The sequence below is a fragment of the Malaclemys terrapin genome, chromosome 16 (genome assembly GCF_027887155.1).
Source record: "Malaclemys terrapin pileata isolate rMalTer1 chromosome 16, rMalTer1.hap1, whole genome shotgun sequence".
Classification (NCBI taxonomy): domain Eukaryota; kingdom Metazoa; phylum Chordata; order Testudines; family Emydidae; genus Malaclemys; species Malaclemys terrapin.
Window position 1 is genome coordinate 15,796,702 of NC_071520.1, and position 17,028 is coordinate 15,813,729.

General features: G+C 43.8%; 1 protein-coding gene across 5 annotated transcripts in view; it reads left to right on the forward strand.

Moving 5' to 3' along the window:
- The window catches only part of YPEL1 (yippee like 1), a 46,588-nt gene that overhangs the window by 18,582 nt on the left and 10,978 nt on the right, over window positions 1–17,028 (forward strand). For 3 of the 5 annotated variants that reach the window (XM_054006373.1, XM_054006374.1, XM_054006376.1), the window contains exon 2: window positions 8,165–8,247. The exons of the other annotated variants lie outside the window; for them this stretch is intronic. In XM_054006373.1, the coding sequence (XP_053862348.1) occupies window positions 8,173–8,247 (75 nt within the window). In that variant the 5' untranslated portion in view covers window positions 8,165–8,172. The remainder of the gene's footprint in view (window positions 1–8,164; window positions 8,248–17,028) is intronic. 5 annotated transcript variants of the gene reach the window in all.

Here is a 17,028-nt window from a genome sequence, read left to right on the forward strand (position 1 = left end):
AATAGGACTTTGTGGTAAAGCTGTTCAGGCTGATTGACAGATGAAATCTACTCATGGAAGACCTAGTACTCCATCAGAACCTATTCTTTCTCAAGATGGCTGCATGGTTGTTGAAAGAGAGACAGTGGGGAAAAAAGCAAGATTATTCTGATTACATAGACAATAGCTTTGTTTCTAGAAAATATCTACAATGCCAGAGTATACTAAGATTTGGAGATTTTTGTTTTTCTGCCATAAAGACAAGCCTGATTGCTGTCAGATCACTTACCAAGCTGATAATTTTACATGATTCAAATGGGCCCTCAATACTGCTTCTGCTAAGGTCTACGGGTTGAATATTTTCCTTTTCTGTTCAAGGCCAGCAAAGATCCCCATGTGAAGCATTGCTGAAAGACTAAATATAAAAGCCTTCAAAAGCTTTTGTGTACTCTTCTTGGAAGAGTAATTTTTGTTTTTAATCCTCCTAATTGTATCAATTTGAGCTGATTAGCTCAGTTTTACTTTATCTTCTGACTATCCAAACTGTCCTTTAGATTCTCTTTGCTCAGGTATGCTTTGCTCTTGCAGTTGGTTGAACATCATTGTTGCATAAGACACAACAACAAGACAGTGATGTGAACATTTCCAGGAATCAGTACACTTTTTTTTACTTCAGTGGAAGTTACTTGCATCTTCTGTTGGGAAAATAGGACCCTTGGATTTTATCCCAATGTGAATACAGAATTCAGTTCTTCCAAGGAATTAGTACTTCTACACTACTATGATTCATGAGAAGGACAAGTCTTGGCAGAAATTGGATGTCAGGAAAACAGTTTTATCCTAAGTTATTTAGAAAGGCTGCTTTCTTCATTCTTTGCATTTTGGCTGGTGGAGGTGGGATGAGAATTTTCCCAAGTCTACTATTACAAAGTAAATGTGACATTTTAGAATGTTCCAAATCCAGAAGTTTATCTCTCCCCTCTTTTATGGCCTAAGGAATATTCTAAAAGATAATTGGTCACCTTGTGGGCTGAAAAGACCTCTGCGCCTACTGAAAAAAATCCATAAAGGGCTCCATTCATAACATTCTAAACTGGAGTCTTCTGCCCCAGATGCGCCTTTTTGTGAAGAAAGGGAGACCTCTGTCAGAAGCATGACTTTAAATCCTCAAATCAATCTTTGGTTGATTTCTTCAAGGATTTTTATATTATATATTGTGACAAAGTTCCTCCTCTATCTTGGTGGGTCCTGCGCTTATTGGCAGATTTTTTTCTTGCCTCAGAGATTCACCATGTGGGTTGGGGAACAGCCCAGAGACCTTCCCCTCTGGAAGAACCCACAGTCCAGGTCAATTGGGAGGTTTGGGGGGAACCCAGGCATGCCCTCTACTCCGGGTTCGAGCCCAGGGCCCTGTGGACTGCAGCTGTCTATAGTGCCTCCTGTAACAGCTGCATGACTACTACAACTCCCTGGGCTACTTCCCCATGGCCTCCTCCAAACACCTTCCTTATTCTCACCACAGGACCTTCCTCCTGGTTTCTGATAACGCTTGTGCCCCTCAGTCCTCCAGCAGTACACCCTCTCACTCTCAGCTCCTTGCACCTCTTGCTCCCAGCTCCTCACACTCGCACCACAAACTGAAGTGAGCTCCTTTTAAAACCCAGGTGCCCTGATTAGCCTGCCTTAATTGATTCTAGCAGCTTCTTAATTGGCTCCAGGTGTCCTAATTAGCCTGCCTGCCTTAACTGATTCTAGCAGGTTTGATTACTCTAGTGCAGCCACTGCTCTGGTCACTCAGGGAACAGAAAACTACTCATCCAGTGATCAGTATATTTGCCCTCTACCAGACTCCTGTACCCCACTGGTCTGGGTCTGTCACATATCCCTCCCCCTGCTCAACACAAAGGGGTTGGGCAGCTTGGGACGCCAGACAGTGCACACGTGACAAGCCATCTGTGTTGCCATGATGGCTCCCTGCTTTGTGTTGCACACGGAACTGGAAAGGTTGGAGGGATAAGAACCATCTGGTCACCCTTGTGTTCTTCTTGTTCTGCTGCATCCATTGAAGAGGGGCATGGTCGGTCACGAGGACAAATCTGCACCCGAGCAGGTAGTAGCGCAATGTTTCCATGGCCCATTTTACAGCGAGGCATTCTCTCTCCACCACTGCATATTTTTGTTCCCTTGGAAGGAGTTTCCAACTGAGGTATAAAATTGGGTGTTCCTCCTCCCCGACCATCTGTGATAGAATGGCCCCCAACCCTACTTCCGATGCATCCGTCTGCAGGATAAACTCCTTGGTAAAATCAGGGGCTATCAGTACGGGGTTATTGCAGAGGCCAGTCTGTAGGTCTGTGAATGCTTCCTCTGCTGCGTCAGACCATCTCAACAGATCAGGTCCACGGGCTTTCACTGGGTCTGTCAGGGGGCTTGCCCTTGTGGCAAAATGGGGGATAAATCGTCAGTAATATCCCACCACACCTAGGAACGCCTGGACTTGTTTCTTGCGACTTGGTTGGGGCCAATTTTGGATGGCCTCTAACTTGCTCACTTGGGGTTTTACTAGACCTTTTCCCACAGTGTAGCCAAGATATTTGGCCTCCGTAAACCCTACAGCGCACTTGGCAGGGTTTGCTGTAAGGCCAGCTCGCCTGAAGGTATCGAGGACTGCCTCCATCTTTTCCAGGTGGATTTCCCAGTCTGGGGTATGAATGACCACATTGTCCAAGTAGGCAGCAGCATAACTGTTATGCGGGCGTAATAGCTTGTCCATGAGGCACTGGAAGGTAGCTGGGGCCCCATGTAATCTAAAAGGGAGGACAGTATATTGAAAAAGACCCTCTGGTGTAGAGAACGCAGTCTTTTCCTTTGCGTCTTCTGCAAGGGGAATCTGCCAGTACCCCTTTGTCAAGTCTAGGGTAGTCAAGTACCGGGCATTACCCAGACGGTCCACTAGCTCATCTATGCGAGGTATGGGGTATGCATCGAACTGGGATACTTAGTTTAGTCGCCGGAAGTCATTGCAAAATCTTGTGGTGCCATCAGGTTTGGGCACCAGCACGATTGGGCTGGACCACTGACTGTGGGATTCTTCGATGATCCCCAACTCCAGCATTTTTTTACTTCTGCTTTTATTTCCTCCCTTTTTGCCGCTGGCACCCGATAGGGCCTCGTTGTTACTCTGGCCCCAGGGTTCGTGACGATGTGGTAATATGTCTCGGTTGTTCGGCCTGGTTTTGTCGAGAACGCATCTTGGTTCTGGAAGATCATCTCAGACACCTCATTCTTCTGGTCTGGTGTTAAATCGGGAGACACTCTCACCTGTTTGGAAGGCTTGTTTTCCTGGGTTAGATCTTTTTGGACTGTTGTGCATGCCTCTTGTGCATGCCTGGGTTTCAGAAGGTTAACGTGATAAATTCGTTCTTGTTTTCTGCATCCTGGCTGCCGCACCTTGTAGGTTACTTCCCCCACGGGTTCAGCCACCTCATAGGGCCCCTGCCATTGGGCCAGAAGCTTGCTTTCTGCCATGGGTACCAACACCATAACCCAATCCTCTGGTTGGAACTGTCGCACTTTTGCCTGGCAATTGTAATGGGTTCGCTGGGCCTCCTGTGCCTTCTCCAAATGTTCCCGTACAATAGGGGTAACCCGGGCTATCCGGTCTCGCATCTGCATTACATACTCTTATTATATTTCTCCCCTCATTGGGTTTCTCTTCCCAGATCTCTTTGGCGATATCTAGTATGCCACGGGGGTGACGCCCGTATAATAACTCGAAGAGGGAAAACCCAGTTGAGGCCTGAGGTACCTCCCGGATAGCGAACATCAGATAGGGTAGTAGGGTGTCCCAATCCTTCCCGTCCCGACTTACCACCTTCCTTATCATAGCCTTGAGGGTTCGGTTAAAACTTTCTACCAACCCATCAGTCTGCGGATGGTAGACCAAAGTTCTCAGGGTATGTATATGGAGCAGCGTACAGAGGTCCTTCATTAGCTTTGACATAAATGGGGTTCCTTGGTCGGTTAATATCTCCTTCGGTAGCCCCATTTGGGCAAAGATCCCCACCATCTCTTTGGCTATAGTTTTAGAGGCCGTATTCCGCAGAGGGACAGCTTCTGGGTAGCGAGTAGCATAGTCCAAAACAACAAGTATATATTGGTGGCCCTGAGCCATCTTCTCCAGGGGTCCCACTAGGTCCATAGCTATTCGCTAGAAGGGGACCTCTATGATGGGAAGGGGTACTAAAGGTGCCCTCAAGTGGGTACGGGGACTGTGCAGCTGACACTCCGGGCAGGAGGCACAGTACCTCCGCACTTCATGTACTCCAGGCCAGAAGAACCGTTGTAGGACTTGTGCCAGGGTCTTCTCTACCCCCAAATGCCCCCCAACAAGATGACTATGAGCAAGACTTAATACAGCATTCTGGTGTTTTTGAGGTACTAGGATCTGTTGTACCTTCTGCCCCTGTACTGGTGCAACCCGGTACAAGAGATCCTTCTTCATTATGAAGTAAGGTCCTGGTCCCTGGGTTTTCCCTGCCACGGGGACCCCATCTATTTCAGTCACCTCCTTCCTCATGTTGTCATACCTTGGGTCTTCTGCCTGGTCCCGTCCAAAATTTCCTCTCCCGGGGCTAATTTGCCCAAGATCTAGGGGCCCAGTCTCTGTTGCCTATACTCAGAAGCATTAGGGTGGGGGTCAGACTCAGGTGCTTCTCCCTCCTGCGTGGCCTCCTTTTCAGCTGCGTGGGTCCGCCTACCTACAAGAGCGACCCTCTGGCTTTGGGTCAGTATTCGGGTTCCCAAGGCCTTAGCTGCCCTTCTTTCCCTTTTTGTCTTTCTACGCTGTCTGGGAGGGAAGAACAAATCTGGGGATATTTCAGAGAAGATTATGGGTTGACAGTCTGATGTGGATGCCTCACCAATTTTAGGGTCCCCATCTTTCTCCAATCCCCCTACTGGGAGTAAGTTTCCAAACCCTGGGAAGTCCCTCCCTATGAGCACCGGGTATGGGAGTTTAGGGACTACACCTGCTGCTACCTCAGTAGTGTTCCCTTGGATCTTGATTTTTACTGGGATGGTGGGGTAGTAACTAACTGTCCCATGGACACAGGTTATCCTCGTACGTATACCCTGCAGCAGCTGACTACACTTCACGAGCTTCCCTGAGATAAGCGTGATAGCACTCCCCGAATCAACCAGTGCCGTGGTCCCTACCCCATTTAGTTTCACTGGTCTGGTATACATATGTGGGGTTAGTGAGACCCCCACAAGGTGGATTAGGGGAGCATGGATCTGCCCAGTTCCCCAAGTTACACTGCATAGGCTCCTCAGCATTGGGACACTGTGCAGCTATGTGTCCCCACTTCCCGCAGGCATAACATCTGTATGGAGTCCTAGGCATTCCCCGGTCTCATGGTTTGGGCAGTCTAACATCATGATCTTCTTCTCCCTCAGTGCTCCGACTCTTTGTGGCCTCTGATGGGCCTTCAGCCTCTCTCTTTTTCCACCTGGGCCCTCCTGGTGGCCCAGTCACCCAAACTTTAGGGCTTGGTGCTGCTAGTTTAACCCGGGGTGCCTCTTCCTTAACTGGTCGGGTCAGCTCCCTCGCTGTCCTTTGCCTCTCTACCAGGGCGACAACCTCGTCATAGGTGGAGTGTTCGTTCTGACTTACCCAGGCACGAAGGTCTGGTGGTAGTCCCCTCATGTATCGGTCGATGACCAGAACCGCTAGTATCTCTTCCAGGACTCTGTTTGCAACCACTTTCGTGCGAGATGGATGAGGTCATACAATTGGGACCGCGGGGTTTTGTTTTCCTGGTACCTCCAACCGTGATACTGCTGGGCCCGCACTGCTGTCGTTACCCCAGATCTGGCCAGGATCTCTGCTTTCAGCTGGGGGTAGTCTGCCGCAGCCTCTTCAGGCAGATCATGGTAGGCCTTCTGGGCCTCCCCACACAGGAATGGGGCAAGGATGCCAGACCACTGATCTCAAGGCCAGGCCTCCCGTAGGGCTGTCCTCTCAAAGGCCAGAAGGTATGCCTCTACATCATCCTCCTGTGTCATTTTCTGCAGCCAATGGCTGGCCCGTATGAGCCGTGTCCCATCATGGCCATGATTCAGCTCTGTAAGGGACTTTACCTGGTTTACCAGTTCCCGCAACATAGCTCGGTCTTGAGCAGCCTGGTCTATCAGCAGGCAATTAGTCTCTTGCTGCAGCTGCATCGCCTCCTGTTGGGCAGCTGCCTGGACACGGGTAGCCTCCTGCTGGGCCGCTGTGGTCCACTACATCCATTGTGGTGAAAAAAAATAAACCCCCCCTTTTTTTTTTTTTTTTTTTTTTATTACCCTCCTTCTTCCACCGTGCTGTGCACCCCAAGATCCCACTCCTGACACCAGTGTGACAAAGTTCCTCCTCTATCTTAGTGGGTCCTGCGCTTATTGGCAGATTTTTCTTGCCTCAGAGATTCACCATGTGGGTTGGGGAACAGCCCAGAGACCTTCCCCTCTGGAAGAACCCACAGTCCAGGTCAATTGGGAGGTTTGGGGGGAATCCGGGCCCGCGCTCTACTCCGAGTTCCAGCCCAGAGCCCTGTGGACTGCAGCTGTCTATAATGCCTCCTGTAACAGCTGCATGACAGCTACAACTCCCTGGGCTACTTCCCCATGGCCTCCTCCAAACACCTTCCTTATTCTCACCACAGGACCTGCCTCCTGGTGTCTGATAACACTTGTGCTCCTCAGTCCTTCAGCAGCACACACTCTCAGCTCCTTATGCCTCTTGCTCCCAGCTCCTCACACTCACACCACAAACTGAAGTGAGCTCCTTTTAAAACCCAGGTGCCCTGATTAGCCTGCCTTAATTGATTCTAGCAGCTTCTTAATTGGCTCCAGGTGTCCTAATTAGCCTGCCTGCCTTAACTGGTTCTAGCAGGTTCCTGATTACCCTAGTGCAGCCCCTGCTCTGGTCACTCAGGGAACAGAAAACTACTCATCCAGTGACCAGTATATTTGCCCTCTACCAGACTCCTGTACCCCACTGGTCTGGGTCTGTCACAATATATATATATTTGGAGGGGTCATGGGAGAGTTGTCATAGCTAATTCTTTGAAGACCCCCAACATGTTTTAGCCTAAGAAGATAATTTTGTCTTGCCTATCAATTTGCCTACTTCTAGAAATACTGCCTGCCAACCCATTGTACACTGACAATTTTAGAAGAGGTCCACCCTTAAAAACTAAGTTTTTTGCAAATTCAACTTTCATTAGACTTTTTTAGTTTTCAGTGTAATTCCATCTACTGTTCTATTAAGCAATCATTAATCTTTGGAGTATATCCATTTGGTATGAAGTCCTTTGGTGACTCTGCCCTGGTAAGCAGCTAGAACAGAGCTATCTCCAGTTGCCTCCATATAGTGTGAAGAAAGAGTTGTATCTAGGGAGAACTAGCAACTAATCTTTGTAAGAGAAGAAATTAACCAGTATGACAAATTTTCCTTTTCCCTCTTTTTTTCCTTTAATACTCTTAATCCTCTGAGTAGTTGTCACTACTTCTGTGAAGTGCCAAGGAATCTTTAATATTCAAAAGTGCTAAAGACCTCGTTTTACAGCTTATCCAGAAGATATTGCTTTCAGGATCAGTCAGCTATTGGTCCAGTACTGACTCAAAGGGAAGAGTACCACCCACTGAATTATCAAGTTTCATTTCTTGCAACACATGCTTTTTCTTTGGAAGTGTTGTATCAGAACATTGACTCTGCCTAGTTTAGTTGATCACCATCTAAAATAATGTGATAGATTAACATTTTGCATTTCTTACCAGACTGTTCTTTACAATTCTGCATAACAAATGAGGAATATGTACATATGAATAACTAACAACAGTACACTGTTATCATATAGTGCCACTATGTTTAATGACTTCCTCTGCCAAACTTCAGAATTGTTCATAATGCCTGCAGTAGTCCTTGGTAGGACGTGGTAGGCATCTTTCATTCCCCTAAAGTCATTTTCTATGCAGCCACACTCTCTAGTCACATGACCTAGTCTAAGTGTGTGTTGTCTGTGGAGCAATAACTAGCTTGATATGCTTTTTGCATCAGGATAAAGCCACTTGGTCTGCCTTGAGGGGTGTACATAGAATTGTTTGCTTAACTGCAATTTCCTTTTCTCCTGGGCAAAATTAGTTAACCTGATGCTACAACAGAGGTCATGTGACTTAGGAGTGCATCTCATACCTAATTCTGCATTCAAAGAGCTTCACTTGCAGGTATGTACCTACCCTTTTTTAAGAGTGAAAACATTTAGAATTGCTTTATAACATACTGACTATGTAGTGCAGTACTTACCAGTTGTATGACATAGCTACAACAAGCAGTTATATTAGACTGTAATAGGCTTACTAAATATATTTAAAAAATCTTATTATTGACTGAATATTTGTTTTTAATGGACATATCTTAGACCTTCCCAATGCTATGAAATAGGAAGAGAGAGGGAACTGAATGGAGTTACTGTGTGTAGAAATTGGCTCTTGTTGATGTTCTACAAAACACGAAAAAGCTTTGGAAGTATAGAATCATAGAAATGAAGGTCTGGAAGGGACCTTAAGAGGCCATCTAGTCCACCCCCCTGCACTGAGGCAGGACCAAGTACACCCGGACCATCCAGGATAGATCTTTATCTAACCTGCTCTTAAAAACCTACAGTAACGGGTATTCCACAGTCTCCTTTGGAAGTACTCTAACTATAAGTTTGGTTGTCATTGTCTAGGACTATCAGAAAGCAGAGTTGCAATACATTTGCAGTGTAACCTTCAGTAATGTTTAAATAAAAACAGCTTCCCAGCTGCAAAGTAAATATCTGACTTCTTAGGCAGGATTTTGAGTACTATCTCATAATTGATGGCACATTTTATCATGAATCTCTGTTCCCGTCTATTCCTGCCACTTGTAATCCATTTTTTCTGAATAAATCAGAAGCTGAGCACGCCAACATGACCATTCTGAACAGGAGGTACTGTAGTTGTTTATAATAGCACATGTATGGTACTTAACATCTTGAAAGTGCTGAACAAGCATTATGGACTATATGTTTGCAGTGCACTGATACAATATCCTCCATAGAGTGAGCTTTATATACTGATTAATGCTGGAGATTAGTCATTTACAGTTATAGATTTAGTTCTGCCACTGAAGTATCATTTCTCTCTCCCAGTCCTTGGACAAGTTACTTAAATTCCCTCCACCTCAGCTTCCCAGTCTGTAAAATTGTTATATATTTGAAATAGAAACATGAAAAAAGATAACACAATGGAGAATAAAATTAATGGTGTTATGCATAATGAAATTATTATCTGTGAGCAAACACACTAATTGCTAAAGTTGTAATTTATCTGCAGCTTCAGTGCTAAAATAAGCTGCTCTTTGAGTGTCCTCTGCATATTCCCACTCATGGAATGTGCTGGAAGGTGCAGCTGTGATGATGGAACCGTCTTGTACCAATGCTTGTTGGAGTATTGTTGGCCTCTCCCACACTTTACCTCTCAAGTCCTGAATATTCTTAGTATGAGGCTATAAAAGAGCGGTTGGTACCCCAGCTGCCTCAGTTCTTTCCAACAGCAGCAGCAGATGGCCATAAACCTGACTAGATCCATCAGATCTAGATCTTCTCTCTAAGAGAGAGCCATTGACATAGCTTAATATTCTTAGGTGTTAGTTCTGGTGTTAAGGTTAGTTAGTCTGTTTCTTATTTGATTCTAAAAGTTTAATTTAATATTTTAGTTCATATCTTTGGTTCCGCTCCCCAGATCCATGGTGGATATGATAGCTAAAAGACCCGATTTCAAGAGGTACGCCTCTTGTCCATCACCCTTCTAATGGTGATGGCTTGTTTAGTAATAAAACAGATGAAACACTAAAGGAAACTAAAGATGCAAGATCATTAGGTGTCTCCCAACCTGCAAGAAGAAGGACCTCAGGATGTGTCTTTGGGTATCATAATAGACCCTTCTGCTTCCTTGTCTCACTTTTCCCAAAGGCATGAGTTTCAACAACAGTAACCACCTCCTTTACAGCCACAAAAGAGGAGAAAGTATTTTAAACCCAGAATGAAAGGGAAGGAACTTTCAGCTTAGTCTTCAGGATTGAACGTCAGCCCTCAAGTTTTATGTGAGGTTGGGGAGCTTCAGCTAACCCTCGTTTCCACCTTTCCCACTTTGTCAACGCTTGGCGTTGCAGCACATCAGACAAATAGATTCTGGTGCTAATAAAAGATGGATATGTCATTCAATTCAATTCCCTACTCCACCTAACTCTCCTTCCCCTCTCACAAGACTTTTTTAAGATTGGAGGTTCGCTCCCTTTTGGAAGCAGGAGGAACAGAGAAGATGCCATGGGAATTCAGAGGTCAAAGTTCTTTCTTCCATATCAGAAAATATTTGGACTAAAATGTAGGGCTTTATCGCATATTAGAATCTATAGAAGCACATTTTCTTTATCAGAAAGTTCCAATTCTGCATGTTTACACTAGTATCCATTATACTTTCGCTAACTACCCAAGATTGTTTTCAGCTTGTGAGCTGAAAGATGCATACTTCCATATCTCCTTCAGACCCAGGCACCACAAGCACCTTCATTTTGTGATTTGAAGACCATTTCCAGTACAAAGTCTTACCTTTTGACATATTTGCTGCTCCCTGGGTATTTACAAAGTTTCTATCCATAGTAGCAGCTCATTTAAGATGCCAGGATATATCCATTTACGCTTATTTAGACAACTGGCTGATCAAAGCCTAATCAGAAGAAGGCCTTTCCAAGGACATAGCTTATACCTGTTCCCTCCTCAAGATGTTAATAGCTTATTTAAAAAAAAAAAAAATTCTGCTGCCTACTCAAAGGATTCACTTTCTAGGATCAGTTCTAGGGTAGGCAGAGCCTTTCTGCCAGAAGACAGATTTCTGAAGCTTCAATGCATTATAGCAGTGTATCACCAGAATCCTACTCTGAAAAAAATTTTTTTTTACAGTTCTCATGGGACTTATGACTGCAATCACTTATGATAACTTCTTACTCTCAGCTCAGGATGAGAAGTCTTCAACATTAAATTACAGACCAAATGCAGCATTAAATTACAGATCAAACGCAGACAGCATATATACATGATTGACCATCCCATAAAAGATATTTCTGTTCTTGACATGACATGGTGGACTCAGTGTTGCAACATTCTAAGAGAGGTAGCTTTAAACCCACCATCTCCATTGGAAAATTGCCTCAGATGCTTCCAACCAGGGATAGCAGCGCATTTCAGCAAATTAACAGCTGTAGCCAGCCATTGGAATTCTCAAGAAAAGATACTGCATATAAATATCTTTGAGTTGAAAGCAATCTATTATGCCCTCAAATCTTTTCTACCTCAGATCCAAAATAAGGCAGTACAGATCTTCATAGACAATATAAGGGCAATATGTTGCATGAACAAACAGGGAGAGATTGACCCTTCCTAGCTGTGCCTGAGACAACAGCCTGGTGGCCAACTGAGCAATCGTGAGGATCCATAGGTCTGGAGTCTGATCCACATTGCCACTTGATAGCCCTGGTGAAGTGGTGAACAGTGGTCTGTGCCCCTTGTGTGCTCAAGCACTGCTGGATGTCCTACCCATGGAGACCATAATGAACTGGTCCCTACTGCATTCCCTGATTACATAAGAACAGCCAAATTGGGTCAGACCAAAGGTCCATCTAGCCCAGTATCCTGTCTTCTGACAGTGGCCAATATCAGGTGCCCCAGAGGGAATGAACAGAACAGATAATCATCAAGTGATCCACTCCCTGTCATCCACTCCCAGCTTCTGGCAAACAGAGGCTAGGAACACCATCCCTGCCCATCCTGGCTAATAGCCATTGATGGACCTATCCTCCATGAACTTACCTAGTTGTTTTTTGAACCCTCTTATAATCTTGGCCTTCACAACATCCTCTGGCAAGGAGTTCCACAGGTTGACTGTGCATTGTTTGGGAAAAATTACATCCTTTTGTTTGATTTAAACCTGCTGCCTATTCATTTCATTTGGTGATCCCCTAGTTCTTGTGTTACGAGAAGGCATAAATAACACTTCCTTATTTACCTTCTCTGTACCTGTCATGATTTTATAGTCCTCTATCATATCCCACCTTAGTCATCTCTTTTCCAAGCTGAAAAGTCCCAGTCTTATTAATCTTTCCTCATATGGGAGCTGTTCCATACCCCTAATCATCTTTGTTGCCCTTTTCTGAACCTTTTCCAATTCCAATATATCTCTTTTAAGATGGAGCAACCACATCTGCATGTAGTATTCAAGATGTGGGCATACCATGGATTTATATAGATGCAATATGATATTTTCTATCTTATCTACCCCTTTCTTAATGTTTCCCAACATTCTGTTTGCTTTTTTGACTGCTGCCATGTAGTTTTGTATCATCTGCAGATTTTGCCCCCTTACTGTTTTACCCCTTTTTCCAGAACATTTATGAATATGTTGATTAACCCAGTCACACTACAGTAGAACCTCAAAGATATGAACACCAGAATTACGGACCAACTGGTCAACTGGACACATGGCAATCAGGCAGCAGCAGAGACAAAAAAAACCCCCAAACCAGCACGTACTGTACTGTACCCGTATTGCATCTTAAAGGTAAGCACATCTGAGCTGCCTGTCCTCACCCCCACCCTCTACTTGCCACAGGTGGGGCAGCCGCTTACAGGTAGGAGGTGAAGATGCTGAGGTTCACAGGCATAGCTGTGAGCCCCCGAGCAGGAGCAGCACTGGGCCTGTGCTGCTTTCCTGCACTGGGAAGGGGAAAGCTCAGTTCGAATCCGAGAAAGAAACTTCCCCAACCCAGCTGTTGATGCTGCAAGAAAACTGCCAGTGCTGGGGCAGGAGCTGCTACTGGAATCTGGCCTGGAGTGTGAGCTGCTGGAGCCAGAGCTTGAGCTCCTGCCTGTATACTGCACTTTGGAGGAGTGGCTCAGTTTTAAAGGGCTACAACCTGCACTGTGCGCCCACTGACACCACAGTGTCCCAGGGTGCCTCACTCATCACTCTTGCAGCCAGGGGGCTAGAACCAGCTGCCTGTCCCCACCCTCACTTGCTGGGCAGCCCCAGATAGGTAGGAAGGGAAGATGCTAAGGTTTCAGGACGACTATTAGCCCCGTTCTGAGCAGTCTGCCCTGAGGAGCATCCCATAATGACTTGTTCAGCTTTCATTCCCGAGGTGTCCGTAACTCTGAGGTTCTACTGTATTTAAAGCCTAGGGAAATCACCTGGAAGCTGTCTGTGCAGTTAGGCAGATCCCCAGCTTGCTGCTACAAACAGACCCTGCTGCCCTGTTCCTGATACCTTGCCTTGCTCCTGGTCCCAGTTCATGGTTTCCTCGTTCCCACTCTGCTCCTGACACCTCTCCTGGCCTCTGTTCCACTAACCCTACCTTGGCTGACTAATTTGTCAATGAGCTGCATCGGATTGGAGCCCTTGACTCCCACCTGATCCTCTGGCATGACACTAGTATGGGCTGCTGCTTCTGGTCTTGACCCTCTAGACTGAACTCAGACTACATTGAGTCCCCTGCAACTCCGATCCCAGCCTCAACCCATGCCCCATAGCCAGGATCCTGATAGCAGGGATGTAATAGAACTGAATGAATGGTCATTAAAGAAATCAGTGGTAGACAAATTCTTCACTGTGTGGGGGTATCTGGACATAATCTTGAGAAATCTTGCCTATTAAAAGTGCAGCAAATATTGATTTATTGTAGAAAACAGTCAACTCGAAAGTGCTATGATCTCAAATGGAGTAGGCCTTGTAAAGTGGGCAAATGATATGTTTATAGATCCACCATTTGTACCAGTTCAGTCTATTCTTGAATACTTACTTCAGTTAAAGCTATTAGAAATGTCTATATCCTCTTTGAAAATCTACGTAGCAGCTATTGCTGCCCACCATGCATTGGTAGATAAGTCAATTCTTTGTGCATGATACAGTAAAGAAATTTATGAAAGGACTTGTCAATATGTATCCACTGATAAAGGGTTCAGTACCATCATAAGATCTCAATTTAGTCCTTTATGGAGCTAATGAAATCTCTCTTTGAGAGTGTTCTTTGTTTCACCTGTCTATTAAAACTGCTTTCATCATAGCCATCATGTGGGCTAGATGAATGACTGAGCTACATGCTTCATGGCTAATCCTTCATTCAATGTCTTTCACAAATATAAAGTACTGCTTCATCCAAATCCTAGATTCTTCCCCAAAATGGTATCTGACTTCATCTTAATCAAACTATTAATCTGCCAGTATTTTTCCCAAGACCTCATGCTCTTATGGGTGAGTCAAAGCTGCATACTTTGAATGTTAAAGGAGATTTGGCTCACTCACTATCCTAACAAAACCAAGGAATGTTGCAAGTCTCCTAATCTCTTTATTTCATATGCAGACAACTATAAGGGACACACAGTCACTGCACAGACACTCTCTAGATGAGTTAGATGGTCCATAGAGGAAAGCTATAAAGTAGCATTTATTCCACAATCTGTAGGAGTTAAGTCATGCTCTGTTATATCAATGGCAACTCCACAGCATGTCTTTAGGTTAGGGCTGTCAATTAATCACAGTTAACTCACGCGATTAACTCAAAAAATTAATGACTATTTATCGCCGTTTTAATCACACAGTTAAACAATAGAATACCAATTGAAATGTATTAAATATTTTTGGATGTTTTTCTACATTTTCAAATATATTGATTTCAGTTACAACACAGAATACAAAGTGTACAGTGCTTACTTTATATTATTTTTTATTACAAATATTTGCACGGTCAAAATGATAAACAAAAGAAATAGTATTTTTTCAGTTCACTTCATACAAGTACTGTTGTGCAATCTCTTTATTGTGAAAGTGCAATTTACAAATGTAGAATTTTTTTTGTTACATACCTGTATTCAACAAAACAGTGCAAAACTTTAGAGCTTACAAGTCCACTCAGTCCTATTTCTTGTTCAGCCAATTGCTAAGACAAACAAGTTTGTTTACATTTATGGGAGATAATGCTGCCTGCTTCTTATTTACAGTGTCTCCTGAAAGTAAGAACAAGCATTCGCATTGCACATGTCCTCTGGAATGGTGGTTAAAGCATGAAGGGACATACGAATATTTAGCACATCTGGCACATAAATATCTTGCGACACCAGCTACAACAGTGCCATGTGAACACCTATTCTCACTTTCAGGTGGCATTGTAAACAAGAAGTAGGAAGCATTCTCTATCTCCTGTAAATGCAAACAAACTTGTTTGTCTGAGCGATTGGCTGAACAAGAAGTAGGACTGAGTGAATTTGTAGGCTCTAAAGTTTTACATTGTTTTATTTTGAATTCAGTTATTTTTGTACATAATTCTACATTTATAAGTTCAACTTTCATTATAAAGAGATTGCACTATAGTACTTGTATTAGGTGAACTGAAAAATACTTTTTCTGTTTTTACAGTTCAAATATTTGTAATAAAAATAAATATAAAGTGAGCACTGTACACTTTGTATTCTGTTATTGAAATCACTATATTTGAAAATGTAGAAAACATCCAAAAATATGTAAATAAATGGTATTCTATTATTGTTTAACAGCATGATTAATCACAATTTTTTTAATCGCTTGACAGGCCTACTTTAGACATTTTCCTATTTTAGAAGTCTGTAGAGCTGCTACTTGGAGCTCTATATGTACATTTACAAAACATTACTCCCTAGACCTAGTGTCCAAATCGAGCCCTCAGTTTGCTAAAGCAATAATTCAAACCTTACTCAGGACTCTGAGCTCTCCCTTCTTTACATAAGGTACTGCTTATCAAACTATCCCATGAGTGGCAGTAAACAAAAGGAAGAAGAAATGAAGGGTACTTACCCATAATCAGAATTTGTCAAGATGGACTCTGCACATTCATGCTCCCAACCCATCTTCCCTTCTTCCTCATAGTCCTAATGAAATCCTAGGCCTGAGAAAAAAGTGGAAGGAACAGAAGCAACCAGGAGTGCCACACACCCCTTTTATAAGCTTGCCATCACAATTTTCAGGGAGAGGGGAGCGTAGGGAGGGGCACATGAGTGCTCCCCATAGGCATTGCTGTGAGAAAATTTCACTGCTGGCACATCCAATGAGTGGGAATGTGCAGAGTCCTTTTCAATGAACTCCAGTTGTAGGTAAGTAAACTTCATTTTCTGGAACTCTGCTTTCAAAATGTATCAAAGTACTTTGATGGGGCTTACAGTTTTGCAGCAGAATATTTCTTAAATATATGGTAGTTTGAGTCTGTTACTTTTGGGAAATAAATCAATTGTAAGATGGTTCCTGTTTTAAGGGACTCTGGAACTCCCATCCTTTGGTTATTAAAAACTAGTCAAACATCAAGAATCAAGTAACAATCTACAAGTTATGTCTGTGGTACAGCACTTGCCACATAGGTAGTTCATAATGTTGCCATGTCTTGATCTCAAGAAAGCTGCTACATCATCTGTTAGGCCCCCAGACCTTTTTGGAACACTCCTCTCCATGGTATGTAATGGCTTGAGTTTGCTAACCTTCATTGTGTGCCCCAAGGCCCATCCTCTCTCCCTCTGTGGCGAGGAGTAGTGAGTTTTGTGATGCTGGCCAGTGGGAGGAACATATCTTTGCTATTCGTGTTCGGGGACAAAATGAGTCTTTTTATTCCTTGTATGTAGTGTATGTTTTTAAAAGGAGTTGCTTTGGTGCTCCTTTTGATTGACAGTATACATCTAAATAAATAAATGGCAAAAAGTTGCTAAGAATAAGAGGATTTTTGTTTTGTAAGCAAATCTTTGTTACCAAAGTCACCTTATATTATAAAACAGTATTTTTAAAATCTAATTCCCTTTCAATATTTTGTGATGATTAGTTTTACATCTACTTCAATTTGGATTGTTTTCTGACATGGCTTCTCATCCTTGCCTCTTTAATGTGCTCTGTAATCTGTCCTTGCGAGCATAGGAGCCA